Source organism: Toxorhynchites rutilus, chromosome 2 (genome assembly GCF_029784135.1).
Source record: "Toxorhynchites rutilus septentrionalis strain SRP chromosome 2, ASM2978413v1, whole genome shotgun sequence".
Taxonomy (NCBI): Eukaryota; Metazoa; Arthropoda; class Insecta; order Diptera; family Culicidae; genus Toxorhynchites; species Toxorhynchites rutilus.
Window position 1 is genome coordinate 197648053 of NC_073745.1, and position 22649 is coordinate 197670701.

At 38.9% G+C, this 22649-nt stretch overlaps 1 protein-coding gene and 1 pseudogene across 6 annotated transcripts in view; both read left to right on the top strand.

Annotated features, from left to right (window-relative positions):
* Positions 1 to 22649, top strand: part of LOC129768812 (cyclin-dependent kinase 14) — a 456784-nt gene that overhangs the window by 189007 nt on the left and 245128 nt on the right. For all 6 annotated transcript variants that reach the window (XM_055770703.1, XM_055770704.1, XM_055770705.1 and 3 more), the window contains one exon: positions 6681 to 6758. In XM_055770703.1, the coding sequence (XP_055626678.1) occupies positions 6681 to 6758 (78 nt within the window). The remainder of the gene's footprint in view (positions 1 to 6680; positions 6759 to 22649) is intronic.
* Positions 6268 to 6397, top strand: LOC129772080 (U4 spliceosomal RNA; annotated as a pseudogene).

A 22649-nucleotide genomic window follows, 5' to 3' on the forward strand; every position in this document is an offset into this window, starting at 1 on the left:
CTTTTGTCAGTTATTGGAGGGTTTGAAGACTTGATAAGAACGGAACATTAGACTTTCAAATTGAATGCATTTTACGTAGGAAGCGCGGCTTGAGAGCACAAATCAGGTAGAAGCGAACATTATTTGTTTCCATTGGTTAAGGTGCTACTCAGTGATATGTGGAGGCTTCATAATTTGTGTCAGTCTTATAATCAAACCAGAAACATATTTACAAATGAAATGTTGCGAACATAAAGCTGACGAATAGGTGTGAAATAATTCGACACCAAGTATTCAAAATCATTCATTTATTTCAGTATTCAAATTTGAATAACTTCACATTTCACCAAATGCGGAAGCTGTGGTACAATGATGGGCAGATCCCAGAATGTGTTTATTTATAGTAAACATTGGCTGCATATTCTTGTGCTGTTTACAAGTGCGGTTCAAGAAGAAGTTGTCCTGATGAACAATTTTGCTCATTAAAATCGAGGCAACGACTTTTTTTTTCAAATTCAATTTTAAATATTAAATCTTGATTTATAAAAATGTTGAACGCAACGCAGAGAGATGGCCTTTATTGGAGGCCGCCAATAGTATATTGACTCATTTAAACGATCCTATGGCTAAGCCGATTATGCTGTTCCTAAACTTTCATCCACATTTTAATCATAAAGTTCTAAATTTTGTGAGCTTTATAATGAGACAAGTACGTTATCATTGATCATGTTCGGTAACTTATGGTTGGAGAGTTACGTGCAACGATTCGCTGGTGCTGGTGCCTTGATGTGAAAGTTTTGAAGACTTTCTGAAGAAGCCTTAGGATGTTTACGTTGGTATCGATGCAGAAGAAGCTGAAAAAGGATTCGATGCAGCAAGGAAGCTGACCCTCAAATCGATTTGTCGTGACTTCTATATTGAACTCGTGAAACAGATTTCAAATCGATTTGATTTCAGCGATCCTTAAAATATCTTCAAGCTACCGAACCTTAATCATTTTGCGCCAATTTCCTCAATTCGTTGAAGTAGGTAATAGACAAGGCTTGTATAACGAATTCAAGCTACTCAAGACGAATCCTATGGGGTAAAAATTGAGTGACTCAGGTATAACTTGGTCCCAGTTGATTGATGTCAAAATGCATGATGTTTTTTTGTATCCACTGCCAAGGTTGTTTGTAAGACACTTTTTGATAACATGTGTGTGTTGAGCGAATATTCTCAACCAACCATGTCAACGAAAAAATATCCGGAAATCGGTTGGCACCCACAATTATAGACGCTATTTGAAAGCGAAGAACTATGTATCGGCTCAAGAAGGGGCTTCAAGGATGAAATTGACTTGAAATTTGAAGGCAAAGTTCAACAAAACCATGTATAAACATCATACAATTCAGAGGATTATTATAAAAACCATTTTATGATCTATTTTTATTTTTCAAGTTAATCGGTGGTCTGAAAAATCATTTTTCCCATTTTATCCAAAAAATGACTTTCAACAATTCATAACATTTGAACTACTGAACCGATTTCAATTATCGATATATTAAATTGATGCCAATAAGCTTCTTTGAAAAAATATCACGCTTGCGGGAAGGTTAGATTCTAGTCGCATAGGTCTAGTCTAGGAATGTTGAACGAAGATTAAAAACGTGTTAAATTTGCAAAATATTAACTGAAAAACGAAAAATAACACCTCTCTGATATTTCAAAAAAGAACTCAGCTTTCCAGAAATAAATAACAGATATATAGCGCCCACTGTTTTTAACCGAGAAAACTATGAAAAGCTAACTCAATCAATAATTACAAAAATGAAAATCCAATTTTTCTCAAAACTTATATTTTTTCAAAGTAAACTAACTCATAAGCTTCAATCTGAAATGTCGACCATCTGAATCGGTCCAGTAGCTCAAAAGGTAGATTTCTTGTAGAGGAAAAAAGGGGGAAATTGTTCTTTCGATCCATATGATTTTTCAAAGTTAACGAAAAATCATATCTCGACGGCGCCAGTGGTTGTATGGTTAGCGTAACAGCCTCACAATCCGATCGGCCTGGGTTCAATCCCAGCTGGCGTCGTTGGGATTTTCTGAGGCGAAAAATCTCTGGTTACGTCTTCCTTCGGAGCGGAAGTAAAAGAAGTTGGCCCGGCTCATGAGTTGTTGAGTCTGATAGGTAGGAACAGGTGGAGTCGCCTCCCTGATGTCGGTGATTGGCACTAAAGTGGCGGAAATAGGCCGACGAAAAATAAGCGAAGATAAAAAAAAAAAAAAAAAATCATATCTCAAAAATGAAAAAAAAAAGTATCTCTGATATCGAGATATGTTTTGTAAAAAAATCCCCAGCTTTCAAGAAAAAATTGTAAGGGGATGTATCTAGGACACGACCGCATATTTTCGACGTAGAACTACGCAATTATATTATGCAATCCACTTGTTTACCGCTTCGAATATTATTTTAGAATGCATCGAAGTTTTGTAATAGATTATGTTCTTCGTTACAAATAAATTTGATGAACGTCCTAGTACGTTTGATATGATGCCAAGGACTACCAAAATATGTGAACGGAAAAATTCCAAACGTTCATTGTATTGATTCCCCCAGGCACATTAATTTTGAAGTCCGTGTTAGGGAAACACAGCTCGGTGGGAACAAAAATACCCCCGACTTGCATGTATATTTGCAAAGCGGATTTCCACAGGTACATCGATTTTGAAGTCTTGTTTCAAACCGCAGTTGATTCCAACTATGACGTTATAGTTCTCACCGAAACCTGGCTTGATGAACGAATTAATTCCTTACAGTTGTTTGGGTGTATGTATACAGTATTTCGCAATGACTGTAATCATTTGAACAGTTCTAAATCGAGCGGAGGTGGCGTCTTGATAGCAGTTTCAAAACGTCTTAGTTGCTGTCGCAATCCTACTCCTGTTTGTACATCTCTCGAGCAGTTGTGGGTGAAAATTACGACACCACATAGATCATTAAGTGTCGGTGTGATGTACCTTCCTCCAGACCGGAAATCAGATTCTAACAGTATCAACAATCACATCAGTTCGATTGGTGATGTACTATCTCGACTAGAACAGAATGACTTAGCTCTGGTACTTGGTGATTACAATCAATCTGGGCTGATTTGGAACGTTTCTGCTAATGATCATCCTACCATTGATGTTATTCGGTCGAACATCCCAGCTTCCTGCTGTACACTCTTGGATGGTTTCAGCCTGCATAATTTGATGCAAATCAACAAAGTTACTAATATTAACTCACGGATCCTCGATTTTGTGCTGGTGAATGAAGCGGCAGTCACGGAATGTTCTGTTATAGAAGCTCTCGAACCCTTAATCGGTCTTGACAACTACCATCCTGCTTTGGAAATTCATATTAATCTGTCGATACCCGTCCGCTTCGACAATACCACTGAAGTGCGCGAGCTCGACTTCCGAAGAACCGACTTTGTTGCATTAAGGCTTTCACTCGCCCAGGCAGATGGGCAGTTCCTGGATTCCTGTCCATCGATAGATGAAGCCGTTAACTACTTTGAGAAAGTCGTGAGCCGAGTAATTTCTGACTGTGTACCGTTGAGCAGACCTGCTCCGAAGCCTGCCTGGTCCAATGCTCGACTACGTCATTTGAAGCGATTGAGATCAAGAGCGCTTCGCAAGTATTGTAACACCCGTAATTCTATTGCCAAATATTTGCTGTCAGTAGCCAGCAAGGAATACCGAACGTACAATCGTTTCCATTACAAAAGGTATACACGGCGCATTCAGGACAATCTACGGCGTAATCCAAGACAGTTCTGGTCGTTTGTAAAAACAAAACGGAAGGAGGATGGGCTACCATTGGAAATTCACTTGGGCAACAGAATTGCCTGCAGCTCATTTGAAAAATACAAGCTCCTGGCTGAGCACTTCAGAAGTGTTTTTAACGATCGCTCCGCTTCATCGATCCAGATTGGAGATGCGATAAGAGATACTCCCAGAGACATTTTTGATTTTGATATCGCTACGATTTAATCAGCCTGTGTTGAATCTGCTATAAAAAAACTGAAATTCTCCAACACTGCTGGTCCCGACGGAATTCCTTCCTGCGTACTGAAGAATTGCTCTTCTGAATTTATAATACCGCTGTCGAAACTATTCAATATCTCGATACAGCAGGATGTGTTTCCAACACGTTGGAAATATTCATTTATGTTCCCGGTTTACAAGAAAGGAGACAAGCAGAACGTCGTAAACTATCGAGGAATCACATCGCTTAACGCCTGTTCTAAGATATTCGAAATCATAATCAACGACGCATTATTTTCTTGCTGCAAAAATTATATTTCTGCTGATCAACACGGTTTCTACCCTAAGAGGTCCGTCTCAACGAACCTTGTTCCTTTCGTTTCGCTTTGCCTCAGGAATATGGAAGTTGGAGCGCAGGTGGATGTTGTGTACACCGACCTCAAGGCTGCTTTTGATAGGGTTGATCATAACATGCTGCTTGCCAAACTTGAGAAGCTTGGAGTATCTCCAAGGCTCACTCGTTGGTTCAGGTCGTATCTTACGAACCGAAAACTGTGTGTGAAAATTGGTACGGATCTCTCGGAAAAGTTCACCAATAGCTCAGGAGTACCTCAAGGCAGCAACCTCGGACCGATGCTGTTTTCTATATTTTTGAACGAGATTGGGTTGATCCTCCCAATAGGTAGTCGATTGTTCTATGCGGATGACGTCAAAATTTTTATGACAGTTCGGGAAACGGCTGACTGCTTGCGGCTGCAGCACCTGCTAAACACTTTCGATGAGTGGTGCTTAAGACACTTCCTTTCACTAAATGTTCAAAAATGCAACGTCATTACATTTCATCGAAAACTCAAGCCAATAACGTTTACATACATGATCGATCATCATCCTTTGCTACGTGTAGAAAAAATACGTGATCTCGGAATTACGCTTGACTCAGCTTTAAAATTCAAGCCGCACTACTCGGACATAATATCCAAGGCCAATAAGCTTCTCGGATTCATCTTCAAAATTTCGGATCAATTTCGCGATCCCACTTGCCTGAAAGCATTATTCTGTACGCTTGTTCGATCGGTTCTGGAATTCGGTGTGGTGGTCTGGTGCCCCTATCAAACATTGTGGGTGGAAAGAATCGAATCAATTCAAAGAAAATTCGTCCGTTAAGCTCTACGTACTCTTCCATGGAATGATCCAATTAATCTCCCACCCTACGAGGCTCGCTGCCAATTACTGGGACTTGAGACACTCCAGAATAGAAGGAAGGTAAGCCAGGCATTGTTTGCAGCCAAAGTGCTTTTGGGAGAAATTGATAGTCCTGGTATTCTTGCGGAGATATACATCTATGCACCTGAGAGAGTCCTTCGCACAAGAAGCTTCCTTCATCTTGGACCACGTTTGGCGAACTACGGCTTACACGACCCTATTCGCTTTATGTCAGCACGATTCAATGTGTTTTATGAATGCTTCGACTTCAACCAATCTGCCGAAGCTTTCCGTTGCCGGATTCAACATGGACCACTGAATCAAGAATGAATACTGGACGAAGACGCTTCCAACTAAATTATTATGTTTATATTAATGTTTATATTTTGACCATGATATGTTTTTATGTGCTCCTTTCAATGTATGATGTAAAGATGTGGGGTTTTTACGCCATTTTGGTTTTTCCCCTCCAATTTTTCAATATGACGATATATAGTCAGATGAAATAAATAAATAAATAAATAAAGTCTGTGTTGGGAAAACCGTAAATCGGGCCAATCAACCCTTGGCAGTTAGGGCGTTTAGATAACGCTTGAAATTTAACAGTTATTCAATTGTTCATTTCATGAAAAATAACATTTTATTAATTGTGATAGACGCGTAAAATATTTCCCATCAATTGATGCAAACATCTTTCCGATCTGTTAAGAAATGTTCGAGTTATAAGCATTCAAAATACGGGTAGGGTTAGCACACAAATCGGCAGAACAAATGTATGGGAAAAAAAGGAAGTTCTTCCAGTTTTCATGAACTTAAACCGTTTAGAGATTAGCGATTTGTAATGTATAGCATATCGAACAAATCTTACAGAATTTCCGATTCGATTGGTATGCAAATCATGAGACTTCGTTCACAGTGAAAATAGTTATTAACGTTAACTTTATTTCATAAAAACGTGACCTGTTTTCGGGTTTGGCACCCTTCTTGAAAGACGTAGTTCTACGTCAAAAAAAACAGCTCCCTAATCCAAAGCCATGAAAACAACGAAAATCGACTACAATCAATAGTTATAAAAGCTTTGCGCAGTGGCGATATCGTAACCAATAAGGTACATCCGCGGTGCGATTATTGCTAGTTGAAAAAAAATAATCAAAATTAAAATAAAACCAATTTTTTTCGCAAGTTCAGTATTTTTTTCATAAAAGACTAGCATCATTTAATCTGATATGTTGATCATCTAAATCGGTTTAGTGGTTCAAAAGTTATGAATTTTAGGAAAAAGTTTGATTTTTCCAGTGTTTGGCCGAAAGTTGCGCCTGTTAGTCGTTATTGCTAGTCATTTTTTGCAACAAATTTTTTTTGTTCGTTTTGTTCAACTTTTGTTTAACTAATGTGTTTGTCGGCAGTAAAGTTTTCGTCGAATAGTTAAGATAATTCTTTTTTCGAATAAGTATTTTAACATTTCGTTCTTTCTTCGCTATTTTCAGGAGTAACAATGCGTGAGAAAAAAGGAGGTGCCCTTCAGAAGCTGAAAAAAAGACTATCGCACAGCTTTGGTCGATTATGTAAGTAATTACTATGTTTGTTATTATTTCAGCAATAGTGGTGGTAAATGAATGTTTTACATTGAAATTCCAAATTAAAACGTTTTGTGATATATTTTATATAGCTTATTTTTATATCAATACATATCTCCATTGTATGTGATACTGCTTCATCTGGAATATTTTGCCTGGAACTTCACGCTGAATACTTTTAATTGAAAAATCAGTTTTTTTTACACATTAGTATACAGCCATTCCATGGCAAAACGATATAATGGTTCTCAGATTTCGTGAAAAGTGGTAGTTTTGTCTCTTTTTGCAAAATATTAGGGCCGTATTTTTTATTTTTTCATTAGGATGTCCATTTCCATTTTAGGGTGGACCGAAAAATCTATTTTTTCCCTTTTTTCAAAAATTCATAACTTTTGAACTACTGACCCGATTCAGATGATCGACATATCAAATTGAAGCAAATGAGTCTTGTTTGAAAAAAACTTTTACTTGGGAAAAAAATCGATTTTGTTTTCAAAATTATTTATTGTTATTTGTTTTTTATAGTTCATATGGTTTCGGGGCCAAGGACGCGATATTTTTTTAAAGCTAAGATTTGTTTTACATATCCGAATATCAAAGTGGTGTTTGTTTTCGGTTTTGAGTTGTGATTTTTAAAAGTTAACATGTTTTAAGTTTTCGTTCAATATTCTTATGCGACTAGAATCCATCTTTCACGCAATTGTGGTATTTTTTCAAAGAAACCAGCTCATTGGCTTCAGATAGATATATCGACCACCTGTATCGGCCCAGCAGTTTAAAAGTTATGAATTTAAAAAATCCGTTTTTGGAAAAAGCGGAAACATGGTTTTATGGACCATCGGTTAATTTTGATTAATTTTCCTAACTCAAGAACAAAAAAATTACGCATAAAAAATATGGCGCACATGGTCCCGAGACCATGAAAACTATGAAAAAAAAATACACTCAATAACTACGAAAACAAAATAATTGGCTTTAATTTGATATATTGATTATCGGAATCGGTCCAGTAATTCGAAATTTATGAATTTTTGAAAAAAGTCATTTTCTGAAAAAAGGGGAAAAAATTGATTTTTTGGACCACCCTAAAATAAAAATAATCAGCCTAATGAAAAAATAACAATATTTTGCGAAGAGAAACAAAACTACTCTTTTTCACGGAAATCTGAGAACCGCTATATCGGTTTGGCATGGAATGGCTGTAGATCAGGGGTTCTCAAACTATTTTGGGCAAGGCGAACAGGGGGAGAACGATGATGCAATCGGAAGAAACGAAGATGCAATCGGCTGCACTCGTCGATGCAGTCGTACACACACACACATAGTGAGAAGTGGAGTTTAAAGTTTTTTTTTCTTTATTCTGTTAGTGCGTAAGGATGTGTAGATTTAAGCTTTTCCTCATTCTGTTTGTGACAATTAAAGGTGTAAGTTCGTAAATTGAAATTGCCTTATTTTGAAGAAGTGTCCCAGTGAAGCAGCAGCAGTGAAATACAATCTGGTCAACAGGGTGACCAACGTATTTTTCATCCTCCGTTATCTTGTGAGTCACTGAGCGACAAACAAGCAACGAACGTGTTCGATCCTGTCGTCCTTCTGCCAGCATCGTGTTGTGCAGCGGTTAATGGCGTGTTTTAGCCGCTGAAATTTCTTTGCTGGTTCTGCTGTGTGTCGCTAAAAATTAGGGTGAAAATTGACTTTATTTCGTGTTGTTTTACGGCGAATGTGCGCCGTGGTTCTTCGACGAGTCAGAGCAAGCTGCAAGCTGCAAGCTGCGATCGTCAGCGACTTTGTGTTGTGTTGAGACAAAACAACCCCTTTTCCAGAATGAAGTTATACTTATTATAGTTATAGCCAAATTTCTCTGAGATTCTTATCTTCAGTTTTTTTCTCTTACTGAATAATTATCAATTACAGTTAGTTAAATGAGTAACTTGACATTATTTTCTCAGGCAATCTGGCAACATCCGTACCTCTTACGCAAAAGGTCACGAGTTCAATTCCCTCTTCTTCCAAAAAATGGAAGTTATGTGACAAACCAGCCAAATGTGTCAAAAGTCAGAATACAGAAAAACGGTTCGATTTTGGTTAGTTAAAGCCTTAAATCTCAACGTTCGTTGATTTTCAAATGATTCCTTCGGTTTCGGGTTGTTTGTTACCACAATGAAGCCTTTTTCGAGAAAGTATGATAGAAAAAAGGGAAGATAATGTTCAGCAATGTCTCACATCGCAAGATAGTGTGTTTTAATGTTGCGTTGTTACCAGAACTTATGACAACCTTGGTTGTACTCCTCCTTGAGCTCCTCTCTGAATTGATGATAATCAACTATTCTCACATTATCATCTTGGTTCTTTCTATGGCTGTGATATAGTAGGGTAACACGGGGTGAGTTGGACATACGGGGTGATTTGGACCACCCCTTTATCTCAAAAAGTATGGCTCAACTTGGATTTTTTTTGTAATGTCATCTCCTTTTATTGTTAAACCGTATGTACCTAACGTAGCACGGTAGCATCGGTAGCAACGGTAGCATGAACACAACAAGTACTTTGATTGTCAAGAAATGTGAGTTTTGATTAAATAAACTTTTCGTGTATTATGTAGTAAAGTTCTGTTCGTCTACAGAAGAGGAACAATAAATGAAATTAATTGCATTTTAATTTTTGCATGTTGTGTGGGGTTACATGGACACGTTTCTGTGGGGTAAATTGGTCCTACAGGTTTGAGGCTTTTCTTTAGTCTAATTGATTCCAGATGCCGCTGAATTACAAAAAAGGATGAGCAGACAACGTTGGAAGAAGGGAGAGCTTGAAAGAGCAACGCAGGCCATCAAGAACGGATTTTCATTGACCAAGCATCGAGAGTGTTTTAAAATGCTCGAAAAACAGTGAAAAGATCCATGCAGAATTCGAGATGGTTTCAATTCAATTTTTCTAGTCTAGAATCTGGTCAAGACACCTGGTATCAATCCTAGAACACTGTTAAAATACTTTACATAAACATAAGTATGTTTTTTTCGACGAAACACACACTGGACCAAATCACCCCACAGACGGTCCAAATCACCCCGCATCAAATTTTAATACCCAAAAATAATTTCTTTTATTTTATGATATATTTGATAATTTGAAGCTTGATATAATGATTAAACATTATTGATTGAGAGAAAACAAGTGTAGCTCAGTATACAAAGTGACATTTTTTATTTAGACCGTATTGGTTTGGAAATATTAGGCGATTTGCTTAGGTGGTCCAAATTCCCCCCTTTTCCCCTACGGGTTTATTATCCATTGAGGAATTTGTGAATTTTGGAGATCCTGAATCATCTTAATAAAATCCTTGTGTAATGCATCCAAGTGAATAACATATGATGATATAACATGGTCTTGAAGTTTTTGTGATAATTCTGACAAATGCGGAAACTGTGCATATTCTTTTCTGCTTAAATTTTGTTTTTGTCAGAAGGGACCCTGCAGCTGAAAATCTTTCTAAGCAAGAGCCTCTTGATGGTCAGCGTACTCCAGCATGTAGAAATAACCGAGTAAAGATTTATTTTATTTATTTATTTCACCGTCTTGGATATAAAGATTCCTACAGACTGTTTACTTAGGCTAGTTCCTTAATTCTATTTTTGAATACATTTTTGGATATATTAAAATCAAAACAATTATTCGCTACATTGAACTCACGGAAACATTTAAGTAGAGGACTGTTTTGACCGTAGGTGGCCCTGCGTGGAGGGATCGCTAGGAGTTGTCTGCCTCGGAGACGTCTAGATGGAGCGTAGATTCGTGCATTCTGTATCAGCTCTGAACAATCCAATATCGATCAATATCGATCAGTCTACAGCGGCTTGCATAATCGGGGAGGTTAGACGGATCGTTCCAGGGAAGATCCCGTAGCGCGTAGCGTATAAAGCTTTTCTGCACTTTCTCAATGCGTAACATTTGCGTTGCGTGATAGGGAGACCACACACAGCTTGCATATTCAACGATACTCCTTACTAGGGAACAATACAATGTCTTCAGCGTGTATGGATCCTGAAATGTTTGTGAGTTTCGGCGAATGAATCCTAGTACTGCGAACCCTTTCGTGGCGGTAGTGCTGATATGCTCGTCGAACTTCAGTTTGCTGTCTAGGATAACACCGAGATCACGGATGCTATTGACGCGTTCAACGTTATTAGAGGCGATTTTATAGTTGAAACTGATGGAAGTTTGGCAGCGAGTGAAAGTAGTTAATTTGCATTTCGTTATGTTCCACTGCATTCCGTTAGCTGAGCACCATCTAGTGAGCTCATCGATATCAGCTTGCAAAGCACAACAGTCGAGAACTGAGTGAACTGTCGTGTATCTTTTAAGATCGTCAGCGTACAATAGTTTTCCAGATTTCAGACATCCGGTGAGGTCATTTACAAATAAAATGAAAATTAGAGGGCCGAGAATACTACCTTGAGGAACTCCTGAGGGGATGCTATACATACGTGAGCGAGCGTTTCCAATTTTCACAAATGCTTCTCTTCCAGCCAGGTACGAACTGAGCCATTCTGTTATCCAGCTTGGAAGTCCCAGATGATTAAGTTTTCGAATGGCAAGACCATGAGGCACCTTGTCGAACTCCTTTGAGAAGTCGAAATATATAGAGTCCACCTGGCAACGCTTGTCCATTTGCTCCACGAGTGATGTTGTGTAGCACATAAGGTTCGAGACAGTTGATCTTTTCTTCACGAATCCATGTTGAGCGTCAGATATTAGCGGGCGCGCTGCATTGTAGAGGACTTTGTGAATAATATCTTCGAAAACTTTTGCTATGCAGCAAAGGATGGAAATTTCACGATAGTTGACGACTATGTGAGTACCACCCGATTTATGCACGGGAGTAATCGAAGCCGTCTTCCACATAGTTGGGAACGATCGTTCAATCAGCGAACGGATTAAGATGAGGCTGAGCGGAGTCATCAGAGACACTCTTTTAGGAAAGTTGGAGGCAAACGATCGGTACCAGCGCCTTTGGAGATGTCAAGTTTCTTCAGGGCTGAAAGAACATTATTCGGCGTGATGGTTAACGGTGGCAAACTTACGTTTAGCGGCGAAATGTTGTCAAACTCTGTTGCAGAGAATGCTGGTGGGTCATCACTGTGCACGCTTCGGAAGAAATTTGCGAACAGATTAGCCGCTTCTTCAGGGGTGGTAGCTGTTAAGTCACCATACGATACATTCTCCGGAATATGCGATCCGCTTTTACGACTTTTCACATACGACCAGAAGCTTTTCGGATTCTGTTTCAAATTCGATTCAATTCGATCTGTATAAGAGCGAAAAGCTGCTATTCGACACTCACTATAGCACGCTTCAAGATGCTTAAGCTTTTCTTTCGCGTCACTGGATTTTTCTCGAAAGTAAACTTTTCGGGCTTTGTGGACGCTGTTACGGAGACGTCGCAACTCCGACGTCCACCATGAGTGCTTAAAACTGGGTGCTTGACATCTTCGTTTGCGAGGAACGTTATCGCGAAGGATCTCGTAAACTTTTTCATAGAATACTGCCGTTGCGCAGTTTGTTGACTCTGCGCCAAAGATTTCGTTCCAGTCAACACCTGAAAGAAGGTTGTTCAGTGCAGTGAAGTCACATCGCTTGAAGTCAAAATCGGGATCGTCACAAGAATCACCAGGAACTTGCTGAGAACACACGACGAGTTGAATACGGAGAACAAAAGGTTTATGATGAGCGTCAAGTTTCAAAAGAGGAAAGGGTGGCTCGATGATTTCGTCCAGATGCAGCTATTGTTTCCGTGAACACAAGTTCGGCTTCCGTGGAGGCGTTACTAGGCAAATAACTGTTTATGTCCTCGTCGAACGTCCATGATAAGTATGGAGATTATAGTCGCCGACTACGACAATGGAGTCAGTGTCCAATGCGCGGTCGCAGATGTCACATACGGCGTTAGAATGCATGGTGTATACATCGGGATGAGAGTTGGGCCGAATGTAGATGCCACAGATGTAAATAGTAAGGTCAGGGAGTTTGACGGAAGCGACGACTTGCTCCAATTGAGTGTAGTTACTGAACGATACAGAATTGCAACGAAAGGAAGACCTAACTGCGATTAGAACTCCACCTCCGCGTCGTAAAGAACTTGATCTTTCACTACGATCGCAACGGAAAATCGTATAATCGGACGCCAGCTCAGTATTCGCAATATCGGGTCGCAGCCAAGTTTCGGTAAGAACGACGATGTCGTAATCACCACATGCCATTTTCGTGAAGAATTCATTTGTTTTAGTTCGCATTCCATGTACATTCTGGTAGTATATGGTTAAGTGATTAACCAGAGCTGGAGCAGTTAAAATCGGCGGGAGCAGGTTACGTGTTACAGACAATAGACGTTTGTGGCGTTAGTTGGTCGCTGACGGCGTATCCGGTTGCGGTTGATCGACTGCGGGATCCCAGAACCCCGGTTTGCTCGAGCTGTAGTTTTCGAATTCTCGAAAACGAATATCCATGGGCCAGGTGGACGATGTCATGGCCTTTGGCTTCAGATCATGACACACACCGAGCTTAAATGACACATACGTGAGGCTGGAAACGTCTCTACCGCGAGGGACAAGCTTAACAAGCTTTACATCATCTGTCGCTAAGCTGGTCTTGACCATCTCGATCACTTTTTCGTCTAGTGCTCTGGGATCTATTCCCGACAAATATATCCAGAAAATTTTGGCATCTAAACTTGCAGTATCAATAGTAATACCACATGTATCTGAATTCTGCCCGCCTGTACCGCAAATGAGTTTACGTGGGGGGGGGGGGGGCGCTAATTCCGTCATTCTCATCGTTTACACGTGGACGTTTAGCGGAATTGCTAATTTCATCGTTTTTCTCATATTAAACGAGTGTTCAAAGAATTGCTTCGAAGCTTTTTGATAGCACTTATAACATATAGTAAAGACTGATGAGATCTAGCGCTCAGATTTTTTGCTACTAAATGCTGTCTGTGAATCACGAAGTGAGTGACCAGTACCTTACGCAGTTGTAACTTTGAGTGAGCTGTAAAACAAAGATGACCATCATCAACAAGATGGTGCACCATCAGTCTCAATGTTCTTCCATGGAATAGCTTTGTCGGTGTCTTTCTTCATATATGTAGCAAAAATCATTTCTTGGCACAAATTTTCATCTTTAATATATCGAACATACCCTAACAACAGAGTTTCAATGCTGGGCAATGTAGACTCTTCCATCTAGAGAGAATTTTTTTTAAATATAAATTGAATAACATTTTCCCTCTTCGCGACCGAAGTTTTCTGAAATAACAAAAAAAAAATTCTGTCACGCCATGCACATAGGAACCCAAACATTCTCTTCAATTAAATTAGAAGAAGGGTATATTATTATGCAAACTCCAACGTATTTCGGAACGCAAATGAAATAGCAACCTAGAGGAAAATTTGTTATACAGTAAAATATCTGGAGCATGTTTGGACATGAATGACTTCCTTCGTGTTTAATCACGTATATGTTTAGAAAACACAGAAATTTACAACTTGCCTGAAAAACTCGTACGCTCAAACACATAATTTTGCACGAACCTGTTTACGTTATTTACTTGCCGATTTTTTCATCTTGTACTTTTTGTACTTTTTTGTTTTCATCGCACGCTCATCGTCTTGTTGAGTTTTTAAAATGTACAGCAATAATACTTTCTACTAAGATATTAGTCATACTGGTTCACGTAACACAACTTATGCAGCATCCTCAATATTTATAGAAAAATAGAAAAAAAAACGTAAATTACGAAAATCACCTTGTTTTTTGTCCTAACTTTATTTTTCCACGATTTCTGAGGCGCTAAAACTTATTTTTTGAACGACCCTCATACTATCAAATAACGGTAATATCAGTCGAAGTGCACATTTCAATTACTCTCTAAAATAGATATCTTCCTCCGGACAGATAGACTTTCTTTAGGGGTGCCACCAACTATGTTGGCGCAATTTAAAACTCATGTTTATTCCATCACAATTTTCCACGAACCACTGAGAATGGGAATTCAATCCCGATATGTGTATGCTACTGCACATATGCGGTTCCGAAAAACGTATCCTCCCATTAAATTTGCATAGATGGGAAAAGTTGGAATAGTTTGTCGTCATCATTCCAGCTTCTCCGAGTCAAACAGCGAGACAGCGGATCCTTATCAAACCTCTAGGCATCACCCCGGAGAGAAGGGAAAAGGGCGGGCGGCTCTATATGTATTAAATTGCCGAATCTCTGAAAGCTTTCACCGCGCGCCCTTCTGAAAGTAATCATTTTTCGGGTGGCGGTTCGACCGGGAGTGGGGTCATTTTGTGCAAAAGTTTACCTCTGAGGGGCTTGCTGAGAGCATTTCCGCGGGGCAATTTCACAGCCGGAAACGCTAGGGTGAAACTTTCCGACGTCAATGCTTTCATTGCTTTAATTTCCTGGTTGCATAATCGGAAGTGAAATTGGGAATTGGGCGAAAAAAATCGAGGCGCTTTTTGACGCGAGGCGCTTTTTTGCATACCAATTCCAATTCGTCGTATCCGTGAATGAATCCCAGTGAATTGAATGTAACAATTTCGTAGTTCTACGTCAACATTGCCGTAGTGTGTTGGACACAACCCTCTATATTTTTCTTTTTAACAAAATGTGTTCCATCAGCAGACGATGACAATACAACAGATTAAAATGTTGCAACCGATTGAAAACAAGAAAAAAATGGAATACATTGAATGTTTTAATGATACTCATCTCAAACTGTTAGTGTTAACACTCTTCAGACGCGGGCCACTTGTCGTTCGGCCAGAAAATCTCGCGCAGGTCGTTAGGACGTCATCGTCATCGTCGTATCTACAGTACATGAAAAGAGATGCGACATAAAAACAAAACACTGAAAAGCCTGGCCACCGAATGGGGTTTATCAGCCACCGATCGGTAGACAAAACCTGATAAAAGAGCACCCAAAGCAAAGGCAGGGTGGGGTCAAGTTCGCTTGTCCGTGTTCAGTGGCTGCAGAGAATGAAAACCACATCAAACATGAGTTCGTTCCCAGATTGCAGACTGTTTGTGGTGCTTTTTCAACACCTGCCGTCGTCATCGTTATGTAAGCGCGATTGCATCATGATTCAACTCTTTGAAGATATGATACTAAACCGTGTGAGGAGAGGACACGGGAATGGACCGCGTGAATGGATCGTGTGTAATGCCGTGGGTGTACACGCGGTATCCGCTGGGTTTAGCATGCGGCTCGGGTCAGATTGCATTCGATTCATCATAATATCATACAATGTTCAATCTGAAAATAATGATTTTTTCGAATAGAATCAACACATTTTTTTTGCTGGTTTGACTGTTTTTGTGAACGGTTGTTGCGATTAAAAAGAATATTTCCCGATACAAAAGAATTTCGTTTATTTTTGTCACGTTGGTAGCACTGTTGGTGAGTTTAGTGATATTTTTCAGTTCGGCCAGCTGCTGTTAGTTTTCAGGACAGTTACGAGTTCAAATAATTTCTTTTCCGCAACGATTTTTTTTAAAGTCCTTGTTTTCAATTTTTATATAAACATAAAATTCTATCGAAATTATCGAAACCAAAAATTGGAAACTAAACATAACTGGAATCTACAACAATGTTTTCTTGGATTCAAATATTCGGAAACACATCTTCAGAAATGCAGATTGATTTGTAGTTATGCGAACCGTAGCTGAAATCTCGAAAGAGAATTTCTAAATAACCGATTGTGACGCAGTAATCACCGAATGCATTATGGAATGGTGTTTAATATCAAACTCATATATGAAGAATATCAATCATATGTCAGCATATTAAAGGCAGATGTTTTTTGGTTTGTGACGGGAGCATATTGAAGGTGTTAATTGAAAAATTCAAAAAAGGTCGCGTCACGAAAGATTGTCCAATTCTGAGCGCTTATTGCTCAATCATTTTTGATTGGTTCATGAGATCGTTGCACTAGTCAATTAGGACGCTCCATAACAATCTCTTAAGGCTGATTTAGACGATGCCAGTCAGCGCTCTAGTTGAGGTATCCAGTGAACAGAGAACAGACACTCTGTCCAAGTTACTTGTACCAGTATCGAACAAGTAAAGGGTGTGTCACATCAAATTGCATCACGGAAAAAAACGCTGTAGAAATTCAATTTTTAGGAATTATGTCTTTAGCTTTCGCTTATAATCAGATAAGAGTGTATAGATCACGTTGGCCATGCTTCACTGTCAATTTTTCGTAAATTTGGAAATCAGAAATCGGAATTTGGATGTCGTCGAACGAAAAAGAGCGTCGTGAATTAATCCTGTGCACTCATTTCGAGAATCCGGAGTTGTCACATCGGGACATCGGTAAGATGCTGGGAATCGTCCAATCCACGGTCAGCAGAGTACTAAAACGATACTTCGAGAACCTAACCATCGACCGGAAGGTGAAGAACGGCAAAAATGGATGCTCCGTCAGTGAAAAAGATCACAAGCGCGTAGTTAAGCAGTTTAGACGTGATCCGAGAAGTTCGGTCCGGGATGTCGCCAATAAGCTGAATTTGTCAAGTTCATTCGTCCAGCGGACCAAGTAGCGGGAGGGCCTGCGTACATACAAGGTTCAGAAGGCTTCTAACCGCGACGAAAGGCAAAACATGGTGAGGAAGACGCGAGCCCGGAAGCTGTACACCGAAATGCTGACGAAGCCACATTGCCTGGTAATGGACGACGAAACCTACGTCAAAGCGGACTTTCGTCAGCTGCCGGGCCTGTTGTTCTTCTCCGCAGAGGACAAATTCAGCGTTCCGGAGGAGATTCGCAGAAACTATCCAAGTTTGCTAAAAAGTACATGGTGTGGCAAGCGATCTGCTCTTGCGGAAAGCGGAGCGCCCCCTTCGTGATGACCGGCACGGTAAACGGGCAGGTTTACCTTAAGGAGTGCCTACAGAAGCGCTTACTACCACTATTGAAGCAGCACGAGGGCCCGACCATCTTCTGGCCGGAACTCGCTTCGTGCCACTATTCAAAGGACGTGTTGGAGTGGTACGAAGCCAACGGGGTCACCTTCGTGCCAAAGGAAATGAACCCGCCCAACGCGCCGGAGCTTCGCCCAATAGAGAAATATTGGGCGATTATAAAGCAGGCCCTCCGGAAGAACCCAAAAGTTGTCAAATCGGAGGCGGACTTCAAGAGAAAATGGATTTCTGTTCAAAAAAAAACTACAACCTGACGTTGTACAGAACCTTATGGACGGGGTAAAGAGGAAGGTGCGAGCATACGGGCTTGGGCTCGAAGTATGAATAAAAAGAAAATGCCAAAAGTGGTTTAATAGTTTTTATTTTACTGTCTAAAATTTTCAAAAGGATCGTTCTACTGGGCGAATTTCTACAGCGTTTTTTCCGTGATGCAATTTGATGTGACACACCCTTTAATTGGCCTCTAACTTGAACAGAGTGTCTGTTCTCTATTCACTGGATACTTCAACTGGAGCGCTGACTGGCATCATCTAAATCAGCCTTTAGAATATAGAAGATTATAAATTTTTCAATGACTAATTTGTGAAAATTACTTTTAAACGAAATACATTGGTTCTGTGCAATGCTGTGCTATCCCGTGTCGTTAATAACAATAAACTAATGTAGCGACGAGCCACAATTTTTTATACCATAATGAATTAGACGTTTTATGGACATTGATGATAATGGAGATATTGTAACCTAAGCTCCGCCCATTTTCAACTTATGACAACGGGCGAGTTTGATTTGGGATTCATATTACTCAGTCTCGTACCAACCAGCGAGCAGTCAACGTCCTTTCATAACGCTAAAAGATCGGATCTTCATAACCAAATGGTTGCGCGTCCGATTACTAAGCGAGCAATCCACTATGGAATTTCAGGAGGACAAAAAACGGAGAAGTGACTGTCACTGATCTGTTTTTCTATATTTCCTATATAAAGTAGACACTTTAACTAAGAAAGCTCGAAATTTCAGGACGGTAGTAGGTACTATATCGAATATATCGAGAAACTAAAATGAAAAATTGCATAAACATGCTTTTTTTCGAAATAAAAGCGAATTCTAACGTTTTTTTTATCATAATAACAGAATAACTTACAGCAGAACTCCGATTCTCCACGGAATAGTCTGGAAAGATCACCTTCTTGGATGGCACTAACGTTCCCAGTGAAACTTTGGCCTTATTCAACGTAGGTATTACTTGTGTCATTTTTATTAGTAGTACCTAGTTGAAATTTCTATGCCAGATAGTGTGCGATTCACATAGAACGTTACGGAGAAGAACGTCTACGTTCCGTCAACGTCTCCACCAATTCACACATGCAGTCACTTCTTCCACCAGCACCGTCACGTCAAATGTCAAACGAATGATTTATTTAATGTTATTCATGGTGTCACCACCTACAACAATTTTCAATCGCAATGCCCTCTTTTGAATCAGCATGCCTAGAATAAGTTCTAAATTTTAAAAAATTCAATGAAAATCATTGAATTCAATTATTTGAATGCTTAAACCCCGTAGTCCGACCCTTATGCAACAATAATAATATATAGACTATTTTTCTCAGCTATACGCGAATGATTTTCACTCCGAAATTAGGAACTAAGAGATATGTTGGCATAAAAAGTACAGTAAGTTACATATAATGCGACATGCCGAGGATCCACTCAGTGTCGCATTGGAGGCGATTTTGATCAGTAATTGGACATTCGCGACTGATGGCGGCTTTCAATGTGGGGCCATAATTTTGGCCCTGAACTCAATGTTTACAAAAATGTTCAATTAGAGGTAAAAATTTCCAATTAAACGTGTTGCATCATGCATCACAGGTCTGTCCAACTATGAATTACTGTACAACTAAAATCCAAACAAAAGCCGAGACATAGAGCCCAGACAAAAACCCAAGGAACCGTCCCTCTCCGTCAATTATTCTTTTCTACAAATACTGCCGGTCGTTTTCGTTGAACGTATGCTAACGGGTCGTTACGTTGCCGGTGTATGTGAATGTTTTCATATAAATTGCATGGTAGAATAACTGACGTAACGTGACGTGACGGGTCGTGAACGTGATGTGGATTTTGTATGTGAATCGCACTTAACATGTCTTGAATGTATTATGGAGTGGCAAGCTCTAGAATACGTGTGGCCACAGTGCAAGTTGGAAGAAATTTCTATGACGAAAAATCCCCCGACCAGAATGGGAATCGAAACCGAACCCCCGGCATGATAATGTGGGACGCTAATCACTCGGCCACGGGAGCACTGTTGGCAAGATCACCACGGATAATGAAAATCGCAGATAACGCAATAATGGACAAATTGAGGTGCAAAGACGAAAAAAATAATATTCCAGCATAAAAACTGGGTTGTATTAATATAAAAATCATTAAATTATCCATCAGTAAGGTAGTGAACAACAGTGGAATCCGCACCGCGGATCGTCAGCTCGTGAATAATCGAGGATCTACTGTATTATATTCTTATAAATGTTATTGATGAGACTTTCAGAAAAACTGGCTTTATAGACTTTATTAATAAGAAGATAAAACATAAGGAAAAGAAGAAAATAAGAATGAAAATCATAATTTCAACTTTGTTGGTCGGCACCTTTTTGCTCCTAGGAGATGCTTCCGTGTCGGGTCCGTTTATTTTCAAGTTTTAGGACGTATTTTATATTTTTTTGGCAAATTTTTTGGGCCCTGGACGAAATATACAAAATCAAAAATATTTTCAATAATTATACATGACGATAATTTTTTTTTCATTTTGATATGGTTGAAACATGTCGTCTATGACAATTTCTGTATATTTCACGAACAATTTATTATAAAAGCTTTTTTTTCCGTTTGAATGAAACATTAATTTTATGAAAATACTGCGTGAAACGATGGAAAATGACCGAGTGCCAAAATGTTGATTTTTGATAAAAAAAAATTGTTTCCCAGATAACAGTAAATCTCGACGTTTCATGCAATTTTAAGACATTAAAGTCGGTGTTTTCAAAAATTGTTTTTTGATGCCAAAACTTGTCAAAACTTAGTCAAAACTTGACTTTTCAAACGGAAAAACGATCAAGTGCAAAAAAATTAATTGTTGACAAATTTCGAGATATTTGGCATCAATATTTCTTTTGAAAACTCCTATTTTATGCACTCTCTTGGGTGATTTTAGGGCTCTCCATTGACAGTCTCCTAAATGCCCTTTTTGAAAATAGAGGCGAATGAATGTTAGCCTCTTTTATGATAGAAAAAAAACAACCAATCTGTTTCCAGGCAGCAAGCAGTCAACAGTCAACAAATTTTAGCTTTAGACTTCTTCTGTGGCTACCCCTTTTCTAGAACTTGCAAAATATAGAAGGCGTGTTGTTTGGCATAGGGAATCTCAACTAAGTACTAATAAAAATGACACTTGCCTAGTAGAACACAGTTATTTATGAAAAATGTAAATCCAAGATGGCGGCCGCTACAAAATGGCGGAATACATATTTTCTCAGAACCGCTTGAATGTAGGTATCAGATGAAAGGGATTGACTAGTAGAATAGTAGTAGAATTTATGAAAAATGCAAATCTAAAATGACCGCCGCCTCAAAATGGCGCCATATATTTGTTTTTCAAAACCTCTTTAATATGGGTATCAAAATGAAGTTTTCGACTAGTAGAACATAGCAGATCATGAAAAATCCAATTCCAAGATGGCCGCAGTCCCCAAACAACTAATTACTTTTTAAATGATTTCATTCAGCTTGACCTGTTCCTATGTATGTTTGAATGTTTGTAGGGTTGTCCCACATTAATAGAAAATTAAACGCGTTCCTGTTGACTGACTGATCTGAAATTTGGAAGACACTTTTCATTCTACTGTCATTATCATACTATGTATTCCATGATCTCTTTCAATTCGGCCATCGCTAAAAAATGGCTGAATGACTTGACATGAAGAACACGAACGATAATAAACAACATAAATTCAAAAAGGTCGCCGCCACTAAATGGTCGACTATGTATTTTTTGCAATTCCCTCAATATCGGTATTAATTGAAATGATTTGACTAATAGAATACAGTACATCATGAAAATATTTCGAAGAAAATTAGGTATGAAATAAACATTGGATTTCCATTATCCACAGTTAGTTGTTTCATCATATACCCCACGATTTTACCTTAGTCCCATCATTGCCCTAGATCAATGAAGGAACGGATGTGATAACTACTAACTGCTACTTGCCAAATTATTTTCTAGCTCTTAGTACATCAAACCGTTTAACTTTAATAGTTTATTTTACTTATTTTATTTTCTATTTTTTTAGTAAATTATCTGTATCATTAGTATACTTCTCTACATTAAAACCGTTCAAAAATTTATGACTAATAGAATACAGTAAATCATCGAAATATTCCAAAGAAAGTTTGGTAAGAAATAAAAATTGGAAGAACATATCATTCCATTTGATACCAATATTGAGGGGATTGCAAAAAAATCATAGTTGACCATTTTATGGCGGCGACCTTTTTGAATTTATGTTGTTCATAGTGTAGTGTATTCGTAACTAAATTAACTAAATTTTTCAAGAACATGGAATACGCAGTTTTATAATGACAATAGAATTAAAACTATGTTCAAAATTTCAGATCAATCAGTCAACAGGAACGGGGTCAATTTTCTATTAATGTGGGACAACCCCTCAAACACTGAAACATACGTACAAACAGGGCAAGCTAAATGAAACCATTAAAAAGTAATTGTTTATTTGGGAACTGCGGTCATTTTGGATTTGGATTTTTCATGATCTACTGTGTTCTACTAGTCGAGCACTTTCATTTGATACCCATATTGATAGGCTTTGAAAAAAAAAT